This window comes from Mastigoproctus giganteus, chromosome 12, assembly GCF_048544385.1.
Source record: "Mastigoproctus giganteus isolate SK-2022 chromosome 12, ASM4854438v1, whole genome shotgun sequence".
NCBI classification, from domain to species: domain Eukaryota; kingdom Metazoa; phylum Arthropoda; class Arachnida; order Uropygi; family Thelyphonidae; genus Mastigoproctus; species Mastigoproctus giganteus.
Window position 1 is genome coordinate 131669389 of NC_143586.1, and position 19891 is coordinate 131689279.

Below are 19891 nucleotides of genomic sequence, written 5' to 3' on the forward strand. Positions count from 1 at the left end.
CCGAAGCCAGAATAATATGGAAAAAAAAATAATAATAATAAAAAAAATAAGGCAGCTAAATGGTAAATACCTTATATTACCTGCACCTATTCTTAACTGGAATGGGAAGGAGATCTCTAATCCTGAAGATACCGTGCCTTGGCTCTAAATTTCTTATAAGGTTGGCAGTGGTAGGGTATTTTCGGAATAAGTTTGCAACAAGTCTGCAACAGCGCCTCTGGCCCTGATGGAATTTACTATGTAATGCTTAAACATCTAGATCAGCAATCATTATCCTCACTGCTAAAATTTTACAATCGGATATTTTATGAACACACATTCCCGAGCTCCTGGCAATTTTTCATATGTAATTGCTATCCCTAAACCAGGAAAAGATCATTTGACTCTTAACAACTATAGACCGATCTCTTTCTCTAACCAGCTGCTTAAGTAAAACTTTAGAAAAAATGGTGTACCATCGATTAACGTGGTACCTTGAGTCTAGAAACATAATCAGCAACAATCAGTTCAGCTTTCGGAAGAATAGATCATCCTTAGATCTCATGATAAAGGCTGAATCAAACATAAGAAATGTTTTTATCAGGAATCAACATCTCGTCATGGTGTGTCTCGATATAGAAAAAACTTTCGATAACACATGGCGTTATGGAATCCTAAAGGATCTCCATTCTATAGATATGAAAGGGGATTTACCATATTTTATTCAAAACCTCTTTTGCCACAGGACTAGCCAAGTTCGATACCGGCAGGCTCTGTCTCACACATACAGACAAGGAGTCCCACAAGGCTCTGCCCTCAGTGCCACTCTATTTGCTATACGAATTAACAATATCACAAACAGCATTCCAAACACTGTTGACTCATATTTATGCCGATGATCTTACCTTAGCCTGTCATTCTCAGACTATAAATTATATTGAGAGGCAATTACAAATATCAATAAATAATATTGAACTACGGATGACACAAAATGGATACAGACTATCAAACCACAAATCTACAGCCATGCATTTCTGCAACAAGCACAAAATGCATCCAGAACCCGAGTTACATCTGGCCAATCATCCTCTTCCAATCGTGAACAGTATTTGTCTCCTGGGGCTAATTTTTGATAAGAATCTAAATTTTCAGGAGCATGTTAAACACCTACAAACCACCTGCCTTAAGAAAATGAACATACTCCGGGTCGTCTCTAGTACATTCTGGGGTGCAGACGGTTATACGCTGCTCCGCTTGTATAGGTCTCTAATTAGATCTCAGCTAGATTATGGAGCACTTGTTTATGACTCTGCTAGAAAGAGTACTTTGACTTGTCTTGCTTCTATCCAACATGTTACCCTTAGGATTGCCATTAGTGCATACAGAACATCACCAGTTCAAAGTCTGTATGTTGAGGCTCATGAACCTCCACTCAGTATCAGAAGAAAGATGTTATTGTTGAACTACTGGGCTAAAATTAAAAGCTTCCCCACTCATCCTATTTGGCCACTACTGTATGATCCGCAGTGGAGAACACGCTATGGAAACAAACCCAGAACAATCCGACATACCGGTATCAGATTACAGAACCTATTAGAAGGCTGGAATATTTATTTCCTTTTTTTTTTTTTTTTTTTTATGTGAACCCCAAACACGAGAGGTATTAGAACCTATAGTACTTAGTACCGTGCTTGGGTTGGAGGTAGAGAAGACGAAAGAAGATATTTGTTGACATTGGACTTGAACTTCTGTAGATTGTAATTTTCAGGAAATACATATGAAGGAAGGTTATTCCAGAAAACGGCAGTTGAATGAATAAATGAGAAAGATGAAAAGTTGGTTCTGTGAGTTTGAAGTTGGACAGTAAATGGATGTTGGCTGGTGGCGGCACGTGTTCGGACTGTTTTGAAAGAGAGTGCGGGAATTATAGAAGCCAATTCAGAAGAACAGTGCCCATGGAAGTATCTGTAGAAGAGGCATGCAGCAGAAACAGTACGTCTATGAGAAAGTGAGTGGAGAGACTCTGTTAGAGATGAATCATTAATTAACCTAACTGCCCTCTTGTGAATGGAATCAAGAAGCCTGAGAGAGGTTTTGGGGGCACCACCCCAGATGTGGGAACAGTATTCCATGGCAGGGCGGATTTGCGATTTATACAGAGTGAGCAGCTGTTTGGAAGAAAAGTAACGCCGAGAGCAAAAGAGAAAACCAAGTTTTTTATATGCAGAGGAAGCAATATTGTAATGTGCTTGTGCCAAGAGAGATTAGAAGTCAGGGTAATCCCCAAAAGAGATATATCATTTTGCCTAGAAATCGGAGTGTCACTAAAGATAAGCATAGGAGCATAAGAATCCTTTTTGTGAGATATAAGACAAGACTGAGTTTCAGAAGGGTTGAAGTCAACTAAGTTGTCTTTGCCCCACTGGAGAATTACCCGAAGATCGGCATTTAAGGAATTGGTAGCAGATTTTCAAGAAGTCGAAGCTGATTGAGCAGGACAAGGGTTCTCAAAATGGAAAGTGGAATGCAATGTGCTATCATCGGCAAAACTATGGATAGGATTGCCAGTCAATGGAAGGTCATTAATATACAAGAGGAAAAGATTGGGGGAAAGAACTGAACCTTGGGGGACACTGGCATTAGTGGAGAAGTTAGACAGAAAGCCATCTACCATCACCCTCAGTGAGCGATCAGAGAGAAAACTGGATAACCAATTACTAAAAACACGATCAAAAGCCTTTGAGATGTCAAGAGCAACTACTTGTGTTTCACCGAACCTTTCCATTGAATTAGTCCATAAATGGGTAACATAAGCCAGAATATCACCAGTAGATCGACACTGACGGAATCCATACTGGAGATCGTTGATCAGATGGAAGGTTTCTAGGTAGTTGGCAGTTAATTGATTTCTCCATTACTTTAGAAAGAGTAGAAGTAATTGCAATGGGACGATAATTGGATGGGAGGGATTTGTCACCCTTTTTAGGAACTGGCTGGATATGAGTAAATTTCCAAGTAGAAGGAAACACCTTTGGAATAAGAAAGTGAAAAAAGGCGGCAAAGAAAAGGAGTAAGTTCAGGAGCACAGGTTTTGAGAACAAGTGGAGAAATACCATCAGGATCATTCTTAGCATCAAGATTCATCAAAATCCTTCTGATATCCTTTTGACGGAAGACCACAGGAGGCATTGAATGGAGCATGTTGGGAATGGTGGGAGGTGTTATACCAAGATCATTAATACATGAGCTGGAAGAAAAATGGGAAGCTAGCAGGTCAGCTTTATCCTTGGCTGAAGTGACAACAGAACCATCTGGTTTGGACAGAGGTGGGAGCAGAGATGGGCAAAAGTTGCGGCCAATAGCTTGTAAAGAGACCGGAAAGCTCGGCTACCATTAGGGCAAGAAGCAAATTTTCTACTCTTAGCCTGTTCAAACTCTAGTTTGGACTGATTAATAACTGCTTTACAATTGTTGCGAGCTTTGGTGTAGGCAGAAAATGAAACTGAAGAATGAGAAACAAGCCAATTACGATATGCAACATTCTTCTCTTGAACAGCCTTAGCACATTTATTGGAAAAACAAGGTTTGGACAAAGGACGAGATTTTAAAGTGGAGTGTGGGATAAAGGATTCCATTCCTGCAAGAATAATTTCACTGACACGATCTGAACAAATGTTGACATCAGAAGTTTTGAAACAGTAATCCGACCAAGGAAAAGAAAAGAAGTCTTGCAGGTCATCCCATTTTGCATTCTTGTAATGCCAAACAACACGAGGTTGGGAATAGCCATGAGATATAGGTTCCATTGGAGAAGAGACAATCACCAAGTTGTGATCTGAAGTGCCTAAAGGACCTCTCACTTCGACCGTGTACTTAGAAGAGTTGTTTGTGAGAAAAAGATCAAGCGTATTGGCTGTATGATTAGGATTGTCCTTATTCTTGTAGGTAAATGAACAATCTGTGCTAGGTCATTAGTAATTGCAAAAGCCTCAGCATCTGGGCCTACTGAGTCGGTGTGACTAGAAAACGGAAGCCAGCTGGAGTTGTGAACATTAAAATCACCAAGGAAAATACCTCACTGTCAGGAAAGTTGGACTGGAAAAAATCAAGTTGCAAAGAGAGGAAGTGAAAGAGCTCCAAGTGATTAGTGGAGTTGGGAGAACGGTAGAGACAACAGATGAATTTGAGTCTGAGGTAGAGAGATTTTAAGCCAGAGAAGATCAAAGAGAGGAGATTCCAAATCACCAAGTCTTTTACAGGGAATATCAGAACGGACATATGCACAAGTACCACCTTTGAGGCGAAAGGAATCATACAGTGAATAATTTGGGCATCTGAGATGAGCAGTACAGGTGACCCCCACTTAACGCTGATCATTCGTTCCGGAAAAACAGAGCGCTAAGTGAATCCGCGCTAAGCGAGCGCCGCTTTCCCATAAGGTGACATATGTATTTGTGAGCTGCGGTCGGTGCCATAGGATATTTCCTAATCAACAATAAACGGTAATGAAAAGATGCACAAATGTCGGTCAAAATATTTAATATTCAAATATTTGCACATATAAAATATTTTGCATTACATACGTATAATTATGTGGTAACTACTTGCGTATCAAAAGTAAACTTAAAATTCCAATTAAAATAATGAATTTAATTGATTTAATTTAATTGATGAATTTAATCAAGAAAAATGTGTCGATTTTGGGTTGAACTTTGACCCTCTTCCAAATAAACTAAAAGGGGTATTAATTTTAAATCCCCTTAGAGTTATCACCCAACAATAAAGTAAACCAATCCTTCGCCGCTTTGAAACCTGGCATGTTTTTTCCTTCTTTCAATGTGAAACTTCTTTTAGGCATTCGTTTCCACAAAAGTCCTGCTTCATCTATGTTAAAAACTTGTTGAGAAGTATAACACATAATACCCCTCTTCAATAATTTTTACAAGTTGTTTTTTGAAAGTTTCGGCTCCTTGATCTGCACTAGCGGCTTCTCCCTGGATTTTAAATATATTCTACCAGCCCTTACCAGTTTTAAATGGTTCCACATTTTTTTTTTTTTTTTTTAGGCGAGTTTTCTTCAGATCATCATATTGGCTAATCTCTCTCTCTCTCTCTCTCTCTCTCTCTCTCTCTCTCTCTCTCTCTCTTTTTTTTTTTTTTTTAATATTTAACTTAACTGACTTCTGCATTGGAATATTATCTTCAATAAAATTAGTCTTTCCATTTCAATCCTAATAGCCGGCCTAGTCCTAGTTGCTTGCAGTGGAACAGCTATCTTTCCCGCTGATAAAATTAATTTTTTTATAATTGTTCTTACAGTTAAACTTGGAAGTCCTAAATTATGGCACACATCCGCTTGTCGTTGACCGGAATCGATTCGCTTCAAAACGTCTAATTTAATTTTCAAATTCAGTCTTTTTCTTACATTTATAGTCTTCGTACTGTGCCCAGACGTTGTTGCTTTTTCATTCCTGCCGGTCATTATTAGCTCTTCGAAAATATAACCGCGTTGGTTGAATTAATTATGATACAACGTTCAAGTAAACTTTCCGTTACGCACGATGTCTAATACTGTACTGAGTGATGACTAGGCTTCGGATAAATGGATATAACCCAAATATTACAAGCAATATATTTGATAATTTTTTAAAATGTTGATCTCGGAACTACGTAACAAGTCACTGTACTGCAATTAAATTAGCGTGCGAGAAAATTACACTGAGCGTGGGAAAATTCCTCAAATCGGCGTGGGAAACGTTTTAATGCTGTTTTGCTATTCATTTTCAAGCTATCGACTCCATCAAATGAAACGATTTCGTTAAATATGTCAAAAATGTAATCTGTAAAAGAGCGTTATAGTGATCTGTGACAGCGTTATAGTCAGATACGGGTTATAATATAAGAACAGCGTTATAGCGAATCAGCGTAAAGCAAACCGCGTTATAACGGGGGCCTGCTGTAGTTGAATCAACCGATAACTGAGATTCTGTCAGAAAAAGTACATGGGGTTTGGCAGACTGCAAGTGGAAATGGACATCGTTGAGATTAGAATTGAGACCACGTATATTTGTGAAATGAATTAGGAAGCCCTTGGGAGGTTTAGATCTTTTCACAGATAAGCTTGCTCTATTATTTTGACAATTCATGGTGTATTCAATAGTAAGAAAAAGGTGGGTGGGACATGCTGTATGAAGTAATGAAATTTTTGGATATGGCGTACACGTAAGAATATACCCAGATCCTTGACATAACGTGGCCTCGACAATGCTCCCCGCATACACACTACACGGACTCCCTCCAGTCATTATCTGGCAGAGTAGAGGTAGCAAGATTATACACTAGCTGATCCGGAAGCCTCCTAGAGAGTTACCAATAGGTTCGGTCCGGTGTACTAACTAGTGGCCGGCCTGCGAACACCGTTTTAGAGCTGTACCCTCGAAATGTAAGGAATATTGGATCTCGCCACGATGTTCATCATAACCTCAAAAGTCATCAATCATACTGCATGATGGAAGAGATATGGAAGGGTTGACCGGAACTTAGCTCTAGAGACTAAATATGGGTTCCACCACTTCAAGCCTCCAGTAAGCAAAGTGGTGGTATTTCACCTGTTGATGAGAGTCATCTACCACCTAGTACTGCCTGGTAACATAGAGGGGCGACATTCCTCTATGTGGTGTAGGCGCCACACCTCGACCCCTGCTTATGTTGGTTCACACCTGGGTGGTCACCCACCATGTACTTGTGCATGGAGGTTATACCCATATTATCATCATTATGGAGGTTATACCCATATTATCATCATTATGGAGGTTATACCCATAATATCATCAGAGATTTAAAAGATCCTGTCCCCCATGTATTACCTTAACTCCTTCATGTGATGATTACTTTGAAAAATGGGGAAAAGGTGCTGCAGCAAATATTAACATCAGACAACTGCATCTTGTTCATGAAGAAAATCATTCCCACTTTTCTAATATCTACACTGACGGGTCAAAGTCGAGCAATAAAGTGGGTATAGCTGCTGTCTTCCCTGATACAACTGTTTCTATTCCACTTCCAGCTGAATGCAACAGCTATACTGCTGAGCTCTATGCAACTAAACTTGCCCTGGAAAATATTTCACTCCTGGCAATCAATAAAAGTATAGTATACACAGATTCCAAGAGTGCTCTCTTAGCTCTTACAAACACCTCACCTTGCAATCCTTTGGTAAAGCTAATAAGACATGAGCTGATACATCTCACATCTCCATGAGCAATATCGCACTATTGTCTTCTCACGGATCCCAGGTCACAGTGGTATTCCTGGAAATGAGCACGCTGATGATGCTGCAAAGCATCCCTCCAACATAGCATTAACAAATGATCTGGTCCCCTATCCTGATTATAAACACAAAATACAGAAAATATGTATGGACACTTCTGTGGCTAAAGCAAACACATAATAAGCTGTTTCAACTGAAAACTGAACCACAGTTATGGGTGTCTAGCCTCTGTAAAATTAGAAAGGAAGAAGTACTTCTAGCCAGAACCCAAATTGGCCATACTCACCTCACTCATCTGTTTCTGCTCACAGGAAATGAACCTCCTCAGTGCACGCACTGTTTGCAACCGCTTTCAGTGAAGCACATTCTGATTGAATGTATCTTGTTCAACACTGCCAGACAGTCTACTTTCAGCTCCATCTCAAACCCCTTGTCACTCAACAGCATCATAGGTAATGACAAAAAACTCCAAATTTTTCACCTACTTGAAAAACATTAAAATGTATGATCAATTCTAATTGCTCCCAGAGCAGTTATCACATGTATACTTACTTTGATAGGTGCAATATGGCCTAAGTAGCCCTTGCACCAGAAAATCCCACAACAACAAAAACAACCAAGGTCTTTTCATTCTCCATTGCCTTGAGTGTGGTACCACACAAATGGTACATTAATCTGGGATTGCTGCTCCACCATATCAAGTGCCTTGCATCTGTCAGTGTTGAACTTCAGTTGCCACTTCTCAGCCATTCTGTCTAATATATCTAGGTCTGGTTGCAGTAGCACATCCTGATTACTATGATTAGCTACTCTGCCAACTTTTGTATCCTCTGCAAACTTACACATTAAGCCAGATATACCTTTATCAATTATCATTAATAAATGTAGAAAATGACACTGGGCCCAGCAGTGGACTGTGAGTGACTCTGCTAATATTAGTCCAAGAAGAGCAGTGCTCATTGATAACTCTTGTCTTCCCCAACTCAACCATCCCTTTATCCATAGCAGCAATTTGCCCTTAATGCCATACTTCTCTATTTGTATAGCAGTCTTTTATGTGAAACTGTATCCAATCAGATTGTTCAGACAAGATTGCCTCTTAACAAGTCAATGTTCTGACTGTAGTATAACTTCATTCTATTTAGATGATCCTGCATTACTTCCCCTTAGCAGTGACTCAATATATTTGGTACAGAGGTCAGGCTAACAGGTCTGTAATTACTGATGTCTCCCTTTTATCCACTCCCTTTCTGGGGATATATTTCCACATCTCCAGTCCATAGGAACTTCACCACCTGAGTCCTGGGATTCATTCATTATCTCATTCCTGTAAAAACAGTCTCTTCCGTTAACAAGCACAGGCCATGCTGTGAAAAATCCATGAGCCATTAACTGTCTCTCCAGTGCCAAATTGATTGATAAGGCTCCAAACATATACTCTCTTCTATTGTGTAAATGGTCAGCTCCAAACAGAACAATTGCTGTAAGCTGATGTTTGGCAGCCCACTGTGTAGGTTGTATTTAATATAAAATATCTGTGTTGTTCTCAAAAATTTAATTTCTAGAGTCTTAGGCTTTGAGCCCTAAACCCCATTTAGTACTTTACTATCTCACACCATCTGGAATTTCTCATATTGCGGAATTAAAACTCTAACTGGGTTGTCATTCATTGTATCACTGGGGTACCTACCCGCCCGCCAAAGAAAGGTCCACAAGCTGCAAAATGGTGCAATTTTGGGGCGCCTCCGTAGCCAGGTGGGAAGGAGCAGCAGTGCGTAGCACACGCTTCTTGATTAGACCGGGGTTCGAGCCCGTCACCACCAAATACGGAGGATGCGGAAAGGTCAGGGAATGACCACCGCATATCCCGGAGCAATATGGCCTTAGTTGCTAATGCTCCTAAAAACCAAACAAACCATCCAACTATATGCAATTTTGGTGGTGATTTCCAGCAAGAATAAGTAACATTAATCTTCTCTACAGGGGAAACATTGCTTGTTCGAGGTAGTGCCATAACAGTCAACTTGTTGTGAAGACGTTCATAATATGAGATGTAATAAAAATGATGTCATTTAATCTACTTCAGTGATTTACTACAAACTGAAATGATGCTTTGCGCTAACTTATTTGTCTAAATAAATTTCCCATAGTCTGAGGCTTTCAGAGCTAAACCCTCTTTAATACTTTCTAGACGACTTAAAAAAACCACTTATTTGTTTACAAAAAATCTCTTTCCCCTCATGTTTTTTGCGAAGATCTGTTGCTAGCGAAAAAGCACATTTTTTTGCTTGTTTTCAACAAAAGATGTCCGATTTTCCTCTTGTTTAGTTACTCAGTTTCTAGCTTTTTAAAAGTCAAACATTGGCAGCTATGGGAAATATGTTTTGTAGTCCCATGACATCTATGTTATGGTATGCTGTCTGCAGCTGGGCTGGCCACTGAGTGTTGTTTGAAACTAAATTAAAGGAGGCGGCAAAGCAACTAAGCAAACCCTTAGCCATAATTATGAGAGCATCCTTGGACTCAGAGGAGGTTCCCACAGACTAGAGATGTGCAAATGTATCCCCAATTCACAAAGGGGGATCGAAAGGTGACACGAGTAATTACAGACTAGTTAGTTTAACTTCTGTTCAGGGTAAAATAATGGAGTTACTGGTTAAAGATGCATTGCAGGATCATCTAGACAAGACTGTAGCAATAATTCAGACACAGCATGGGTTTGTTAAGGGAAAGTCTTGTCTGACAAATTTGATAAGATATTATGACGTGGTTACAAAGGAACTGGATGCAAAAAATAATTTTGATATCATATATTTGGATTTCAGGAAAGCTTTTGACACTGTTGCGCATGGAAGACTATTGTGCAGATTGGAGCAGAATAGTATTAAGGGTAAGTTGCTACACTGGATAAAAGGATGGTTGAGTGGGAGAAGACAGAGGGTGGTAATCAATGGGTGCTGCTTTTCATGGACTAATATTATTAGTGGAGTCCAGGGTTCGGTGTTCGGTCCATTGTTGTTTTGTATGTTTATCAATGATATTGATGAAGGTATATCAGGCTTAGTGTCGAAGTTTGCGGATGATACAAAGGTTGGCAGGGTTGTTAATGACAGTAATGGCAGTGTGCTACTGCAACAGGTTCTAGAAAATTTGGGCAGATGGGCTAAGAAGTGGCAACTGAAGTTTAACCTTGACAAATGCAAAGTGCTGCATATAGGTAGAAGTAACCCCAGAGAAACGTACCAACTGTGTGGTACTACACTTAAGATGGTAGAAAATGAAAAAGACCTGGGAGTAATCGTGCAGTTAGATATGAAGTTTTCTGAGCAATGCAGACAGGCTGCCAGAGCAGGTCATGTCGTTTTGTCAATGATATATAGGAATTTTGCTAGCAGGGAAAACTAACCCATGATTGTCCCTCTGTATAAGGCAATGGTCAGGCCACGCCTTGAGTACTGTGTACAAGTCTGGAGGCCTCATTTTAGGAAGGATGTAGATTTGCTTGAGCGAGTACAGAGAAGGGCCAAGATTGGTGAGGGGAATGAAGGGATCCTCTTACCAAGAGAGGCTTAAGTTCTGCAAATTGCAGTGGCTGGAGACTAGGCACCTGCACGGTGATTTGATTGAGGTGTATAAGGCCCTAAATGGGTTGAGCACGCTGAATTCTGATGGAATCCTTCCACTTGTTCAGATTATGAACCTAAGGGGCATAAATTCAAATTAAGAAAAGACAGATGTAGAATTTATTTTGCAGAAATTTGCCTTTAGCCAGCGGGTGGTTAATTTCTGGAAGAAACTTCCATCTATCATTGTGGATGTTGATAGGTTAAATTAATTTAAGGAGGAACTGGACAGGCATTTGGAGGGAATGGTGTGTTTTTTTTTTTTTTGCTGATGCTGCATAAGCTGATATACTTGCTTTCTTGCATTACATGCCATTATTACTACTGCTACTACTAAGGCACATGAGAAACATTGTCTACCAACAGTACTTACAAAGAGAGATAAAATGAATGATAGCCACTATTTCTACTAAATACTACTACTAGATGGCTACTACTTTTTTTGTCAAGGAACACATTTCTTTTGTCTGGTTCCAGTTTTCTTAAATAATTTATCAAAACAGCATAATGGTAGAAATTATTTTTAATTTTTAAAAATGTCACTTTAGTTAATAATGAAAGATTAACCCATAAATTTACTATTTAATGTATTATTTTGTTTTTCATAGCGCCCTATGGTAAAGTTACAGAAAGGCCAAATTATTAAAACTGAATGGAATGGACAATGGTAAGTTATATTTCATATTCACATCCTCCCTCCCTCCTTATTACCCAAAGTATTACACTTGACATATTATAGAAGGTGACCTAAACTTAGTCATATAGGTATTTAGGGACAAAAATAGTGATTACCAGTAGGAACAAAGAGGTAATTATCCTATCATATAAAGCCACAGTTATGTCACATCTGGAATAGTTTTTTTTTTCCTATTTATGAAAACCCCAAACACATATCAAAACCTATAGTACTTAGTACCATGCATGGGTTGAAGGAGAAGTATGGGGAGAGGGGGATGCCGGAAACTTTGCTCTAGAGACTAAACATGGGTTTCACCACTTCAAGCCTCCAATAAGTAAAGTATTTCACCGGTTGATGAAAGTCATCTACCACCTGAGTGCACACAGGTTTGGTAACCTCATTTTAGGAAGGACATAGATATGTTGGAAAGGGTGCAGAGAAGAACAGCAAGATTAGATCAGAGAACACAAAGGATATTCTTACCAAGAATGACTGGGGTTCTATAAATTGCATTCTTTGGAAACTAAACTTGTGTATGGTGAATTGCTTTAAGTGTATATTTATGAACTGATTTATATTTATAGTGTATATTTAAGTGTAAAGTTTAAATAAACTGAATGTTTATGGCATCTTTACCCTTTCTTGGATGCAACACTCAAAGGGGGTATAAATTTTAAATTGGGAAAGGATGGTTGCAGATAATATGTACAGAAATTTGTGTTCCATCAAAGTAATCATTTGGATAAAGTACCACCTGGTGGATGTAGGTAATTTGAATAAATTTGAGGAAGGTTATAAAAAATTATTGAAAGGAAGGGGGAAATAAAGCATTTTCTTTCTTTTTTTCTCTCTCAAACCCTAATAGAGATTCATGCTCTTGTCTAGAAATCTGAGTGTCAGTGAAGATAAGCATAGGAGCTAGATTCCTTTTTGTGAGATATAAGACATGACCGAGTCTTAGATAAATTGAAATTAACCAAGTTATCTTTGTCTCTTTGGAGAATTATCTGAAGATCAGCATTTACGGAATTGGTGGTGGATAAACGTTTGTTTTTTGTAACAAAACTTAAACCTTTGAAGATACAGTCAAATCATGATCAAAATAACATAAGCCAGTATTTCACCAGTGGATTGACATTGATGGACTCAATATTGTTGATTGTTAATCAGATGGGTTTACGATAGTTTAGGAGTTGGCAGTTGTTGGATTTCTCCTTTACTTTGAAAACAGTAGAGGTAAACAAAACTGGACACCCAATTTGACCTATAGTCTTGTATAAAAACTTTACTTTTTCAGCTTTGACTACACATCTATACTTTATTATCAAACCATTTCGGCAGATATTAAGATATTGTATTAAAAACTATGATACTCTATACACTAATTTAAAGGACCACAGAATTGGTGAAGAAGTAAAAACTGTTTTCACTAAACGAAACCTCATTATACACTAACGTGAATGCATTATTATGCACTGGATATAATCCGGGATTTATTGAACAATAATACTATCAGCAGTAGTACCAGATTGCCTAAAAAAGATATTTTTGAGTTAATTAAATTATTGATTGAGGAAAATTATATTTTTTTTAAGGGTAAGATTTATAGACAGATTTTCGGTTTGCCCATGGGCTTAAGCCTAAGTGGCTTAATTGCAGAGATTTACTTAGATAGAATAGAAAACATATACTTAACCCCCTTCTTACCGAAAATTACACGTTATAAAAATTACATTTTTATGGTACTCCATGATATTCTCATTATTACTTATTGCAACACTATGGACAAGGTTTTACAAACCTTCAACAATATTCACACTAGGTTGAAATTTACACTAGAGATAGAACAGGAAGAAACTAGGACCATCAATTTCTTAAACTTTTCACTTAAAAGTGAAGGCGGAAATGTAAATTTTAGTATTTATCGTAAGCCCACAAACACGGGGATGTTTCTTCACCACAATAGTTATCACCCGTATTCGTATTAGAGGTCCATCATGTTGAAGCAGTTCTTAAATGTGTATAAATATTCAACTACGCAACTTTCCATACAGACAGACAATAGATGAATTGACAAAAAGGTTTCTAAACAGAGGATACCCTCTTGCCTCTATTAATAGTATTAAATTGGAAGCTAAAAATAAAATAATTAACATTAGGTAGGATCAATAATTAACATAATGGTAGATCAATAAAAATTTTTTATTGCAATTCTGTATATTGAACACTGGTACAGACAACTTAAAAATCTTTTTAGAGGTACTGAAAGAAAATAGTGGCTAAACTGACACATAAATTGCATTCAATGTTAAGGAATTACTCGGTATTATCTTCTTCCGAACAGTCACATGGCCTAGTTCTTGTAGGGATTGTGACTTATGTTGGATCAACCAGATGCGTTTTAAATCTTAGAGTTAAACAGCGTGAAGCATCTGTTTTGTGCATTGCATTCCAATGTTTTGGAACTAGCATTTCATGTGATAAAACCACGTCTCGTTTTTACGAAACTAAAATCCTGAATATTCAGCATAATTATGACAAGTTGTTAATTGCCAAAACTTTAGAGATGAAACTACAAAGTAATTCTCTAAACATCTGCTGACTATTTCTCGTATCTGATTTGTGGTTTTTTGAATGCATGCACGCTAAAGATTAATTTCCTATTAATAATGTAGCACACATGGACGATGTTCGTGAAGTTTATTCCAACCTATGAGCATGCCACATGTCAAAGTTTTGGTCCACTTCAGGGAGGAAATTTTTATTGGATTTTATATATTTTTATTTTTCATTGTATTTTAATTGTATTCTAACATATGTTTAACCCTCGTATTTTCTGACATAATGTCTTCCATCATTTGAGGTTACATGGGGTTTGTAACCTCTAGTGATGGAAGTTTTAGACCCCAAGCCAACTCCTGGGGTTGGCTTGGGGTCTACAACTGTGATCCTGGGGTATTGAATTACTCGTGGGCTGATGGTGAAGAACACACTTTGAGTTTAAAAATTATTTTAAATTGTCATTCGTAATTTATCTGCATTCTAGGAGAGTTGGATAAGAAGTTCTATAGACAGAATAAAGGTAATTCCTTTGTTTATTCTTGAATGGCTAGTTAATGAATTGGCTTTCAGGTGTGCTAATGTATATTGTATAAAATGTACAGGATGTGTATGTGTGTGTATTACATGTATTGCTACATAAATAATATCAAATAAAAGAAATAGGATTTAACATTTTAGAGAAACATTTGAAAGAAATACAACGTAATGGTTCAGAAATGTTATTCTGTTTACATACACACAAGATGTTGCTTGTGTAAGATAAACCTGGAAAATAATTTTTTTTTTTTTTTTTTTTGCTTTTCTGCTGTATGTAGTATGATTTTCTATTTCAAGTGTTGAGAAATGTAATGTAATCAGACATAGCTAACAAATAAGCATAAGAACAATGTGCAGTGTACAGAAAGAAATACAAAAATAGTTACAACATTTTATAAAAAGTAAAGATGATTATGTCATACATCCTGAATGTTTTTTTGCATTATTTATCACAACCTAATCTTTCTTTTGAGCTGTGTTAATCCTATACAGGCAGGTTGCTCAGAATTATATTTTTGTGAAATGGCAAAATATATGGATGAGGAAAAGCAAAAAGATCAGCATTGTTAGTAAAACTGCACAGAGAGGGATAGAAGAGGTTGTGATAACTTTGAAAATTGTGCTATTTAAGATTTCCACATACATGCACTCCCTGGCTTATGTAATAATTGACTTACGGAAATTCAACTTTACATAAGTTTTTGCTGGTTGCTGCAAACTTAAAAAAAATGTGGAAACATATTTTGCATCCCATAGGACTAAATGGAGGTATTTTGAAAATATTGTAATGTGAACCCAATAACACATTGTTCTTTTTTGGTAATTCGTTCCAAGACCTTGGAAGCTGAAATTTTTGCTATATAACTAAGCTAGTTATCTCTCCAAAAGGTGATTTTTATAATGGAAATTGCACTACACTTTCATCGTTATCATATGTTCTGTTATAAGAATCAATTTTGAGCGCCTTTGTGAATTTTTCTAAAATACATTTCTGGAGGTCACTACCATAAAACAATAAAAACAATTTGCACTTTCTAGTTTATTGGGCTTTTCTGTTAGTGCAATCTATTATAAACGGGTAGTTAACTCAATCTTATTGCATTTGTGATAATACTGATAAGTATCTTCTCTTCATTCCTATTGGCCCCGGGTGCCGAGCGTTTCCGTGGCCAAGCGATTCTCGTGCGTTTAAAGAGCGTTTTTTGGTAAGCGACTAGGTTCTATTTTGCTTTCTCCCTTACTTATTAAACCTTTTCGTTAAGTAGCTTCATTTTCTTAAAAGTACTAAGAGGTGAGCCCAGAAGAAGGAAAGAACCTTTTTCTTTAATTTAGTACTCCTACTAACTATATTAACCTATACGCTTGGCCACAAGCGGCACTGCTCCTGCCTCCCCGTGGCGGGGCCGGTAACCTGGGTGGTAAAGGTAAACCCCCAGGGCCAAAAGGAGCTAACATGGATAAAAATAATTATCCCCCTTTAGAGCCATTGAGCTCAAGACAAGAGACTCCCGATATTGACCATGACTCTGTTCACCCAAAAAGGCTTCGAACAGAAGCAAAATGTCCAAATGAGATACCGAATTTCTTGGTGGTACATTCGTTATCTGCCCAACCTGTAGGCAAGTTATCACCATTCTTGATACAGAAGTGTTTAGAGTCTATTGCAGGGTCACCAAAAATGGTGAAGCGACTACAATCCGGAGACCTCCTGATCGAAACAGCCACCTCAAAACATTCTGAGCGGCTGTTAAATACAACGTCTTTTGGGGGGCTAACAGTATCCGTTACTCCCCACAGAACCTTAAATTCATCAAGAGGTGTGATCAGTGAGTGGGACCTAACTTCAGTCTCCGAAGAAGAACTACTCCAAGAACTTAGTAGTCAAAAGGTAACAAGTGTAAAAAGAATCATGACTAAAAAAGATGGGAATCTAACTCCAACTAGAACCATCATTTTAACATTCAGTACTCCAGACTTACCATCCTCAATCAAAGCTGGCTATTTGAATTGCCGTATTAGACCATATATTCCGAATCCCGTTCGTTGCTTCAAATGCCAGAAATATGGTCATTCACAGCAGGCATGTAGAGGTGACTCCATCTGTCCCATATGCGGATCTAAAGACCATACTCAAGCTGATTGCTCAGTGGCAACCCCTGCGTGTCCAAACTGCAAGGGAAGTCACCCTGCCTTTTCCAAATCTTGCGAATTATGGATTACAGGGAAAAAAATTCAAAAATATAAAGTAGAAAATAAAGTTACGTTTCCTGAAGCACGTAGGCAAGTAATGTTGAACATGCCTAGCAGTCGATCCTACGCTGTTCGCACTAGAAACTATGTATCTACTGGAGCACAAACAGATGTATCAATCCCGCCTAATACCTCAATGGCTAATTGGCTTAAATCTACCCTTTCAAATTCAAAAAAAGAAAATCCTCAAAATAAAACTAGCGAAGCTACAAATACCCCAATCAGTATCCCTAGTGATACTCCATCGGTCCCATATGACACAGAGCAAAGGAAATCTGACACAGGTTCAAAACAAATGGAAACTCCTACCAACAGTATGGAAGTAGATGAGCGTTTAGATAATGGGGAACCCATTTTGGAACTCCATGCAAATGACACCATGGATTCAGTACGCCCCTATTTTCCGAAAAAAGATAAAATAAAACAAGACAGACCGAAATGCTCCACTTCTAAAAAACAGTCAGACCAATCGAGCACAACTAAAATCAAATAATGTCTAATATCATACAGTGGAATTGCAGAGGACTAAGAAGCAATTCTGACGACATAAAAGATTTACTGATTAAATATAATCCGATAGGAGTATGTCTACAAGAAACTTTCTTATCATCTCAAGCTTCACCAAAATTTACAAACTATACAATATATAGAAAAGACAGGATTTCGGAGTCTCCTGCTCGCGGAGGAGTAGCTGTGCTTATAAAATCAAACATACCGTCCAGGCAAATTCAATTACAAACTAGTCTAGAAGCTGTGGCAGCACGTATTTCAATCGGTATATCAATTACCCTAACTTCTATATATATATCCCCTTCTCACCCATTGTCAAATACAGAACTTGATAATTTGGTTATGCAACTACCATCTCCAATCTGCCTTTTTGGTGATTTCAATGGCCACCATCCATTATGGGGGTCGCCTGCGATTGACACAAGAGGCAAATTAATAGAAACATTCATGAATAATAACAATCTAACTATACTAAATTCTGGATCTCCCACTTATATTCACCTATCTACAGGATCTACTTCTGCAATAGACTTGTCAATCTGCTCACCAGCAATTTTCCCAAGTATGACATGGTCAGTGCTAAACTATCCTCTAAACAGTGATCACTTCCCAATCCTTTGCTCATTACAAACACGAGTAACTGCAAATCTAGAACACCGATCCACCTGGAAGTTCAAGAAGGCAAACTGGGAGAGCTACTGTACCCAGGTCCAGTTAGACAGGAGTTATGTTCAGCAACATCCAATTGAAGACGTAACTAACTACATTACCAATCAGATACTAAATGCAGCAAAAAATTCAATTCCGAAGTCACGACCCCACAAGTGCTCCCACCATAACAACTGGTGGAACACAGATTGTTCTAATGCCAAGCGTGAGAAAAACCGTGCTTGGAACAAATTCCGTAAGTTTCCTACAACCAGTAATCTGATAGAATACAAAAGACTTAAAGCCAAAGCAAGGCAGATTAGGAGAAAAGCCAAGCGTGACTCCTGGATCTCATTTGCCTCAACTATCACCAAAGACACTGACCCACGATTCATTTGGAGAAGAATTAAAGCGCTAAATGGAAAATTCACTCGACCACCCTCTCCAATACTCTGTTGGAATGGAAAAGATCTCTCGGCACCTAAGGAAATCGCCAATGCGCTAGCAGAATCATTTTCTTCAATATCTGCTTTGCTTCCTACTCCATCTCCTTTCAGCGCATCAAGGCAGATGCAGAACGCCGCAAAATTAACTTTTCCACACGGCTCTCACTTCCATACAATCAACCATTTAATATAACAGAACTCAAAGAATCCTTAAATAAATCTTCAAATAGTGCTGTCGGCCCAGACGACGTACATTACATCATGCTAAAACATTTACTTGAAGAGGACTTACGTACCCTATTGATCTTCTATAATCGAATCTTCTCAGAAAATGATTACCCACTTTCGTGGCGTCACTCTCACATACTTGCCATACCAAAACCAGGCAAAGACCCTTCTTTGGTTAACAATTATAGGCCAATATCTCTCACAAGCTGCATGGGGAAAATTTTTGAGAGAATGATACATACGAGGCTTACCTGGATCTTAGAAGCAGAGAACCTTTTAACAGATCATCAGAGCGGCTTTCGTAAGAACAGATCCACTCTTGATGTACTTATCAAAGCTGAATCGAATATTCGGAATGCCTTTGTCATGAAGCAACATCTAGTCATGGTCAATTTAGATATTGAAAAGGCATTTGATACTACCTGGCGACATGGTATTATTATGGACCTTTATCACCTAGGACTAAGGGGTCATCTCCCTCAGATAATTCAGAATTTCCTGCGCCACCGCTCTTTTCAGGTCCGTTATCAGAACGTACTGTCTACACCCCATATTCAGGAAGAAGGAGTACCACAGGGATCTATACTCAGCGCAACATTATTTGCAATTCGAGTCAACAGCATAACTAAAGACATCCCCAAAACTGTGGAGGCTTATATGTACGCGGATGACCTAGCAATCTCCTGCCAATCTCAAAGCATGAACACCATTGAGCGTCAACTCCAACTTGCCATTAACAGAATTGAATCCTGGATGTCACGCAACGGATATCGACTAGCTGAACAAAAGTCTACCACCACTCACTTTTGTAAGAAACGTGCTGTCCACCACCATCCTGAATTACGGCTAAACAATTGTCCAATACCAGTTGTAAACAGCATCAGATTTCTCGGTCTGATATTAGATAGTAAGCTTAACTTCCAAGCACATATCACATATCTACGAACTACTTGTCTAAAACAGTTAAACATGCTTCGATCAGTCTCATCCATGTCATGGGGAGCTGATCGGTACTCCTTACTTCACCTCTACAAATCTCTGATCCGTTCACGCTTAGATTATGGTTCTCCCGTATATGACTCAGCTAGGAAAAGCACATTAGATCGGCTAAATGTCATCCAGCACAGTGCCCTGAGGACTGCTCTGGGCGCATTCAGGA

At 38.3% G+C, this 19891-nt stretch overlaps 1 protein-coding gene across 1 annotated transcript in view; it reads left to right on the top strand.

The window, feature by feature from the left end:
• egg (SET domain bifurcated histone lysine methyltransferase eggless) overlaps positions 1-19891 on the top strand; it is a 536019-nt gene that overhangs the window by 221395 nt on the left and 294733 nt on the right. The window contains exon 12 of the mRNA XM_090386075.1: positions 11481-11539. Coding sequence (XP_090242201.1) covers positions 11481-11539 — 59 coding nt within the window. The remainder of the gene's footprint in view (positions 1-11480; positions 11540-19891) is intronic.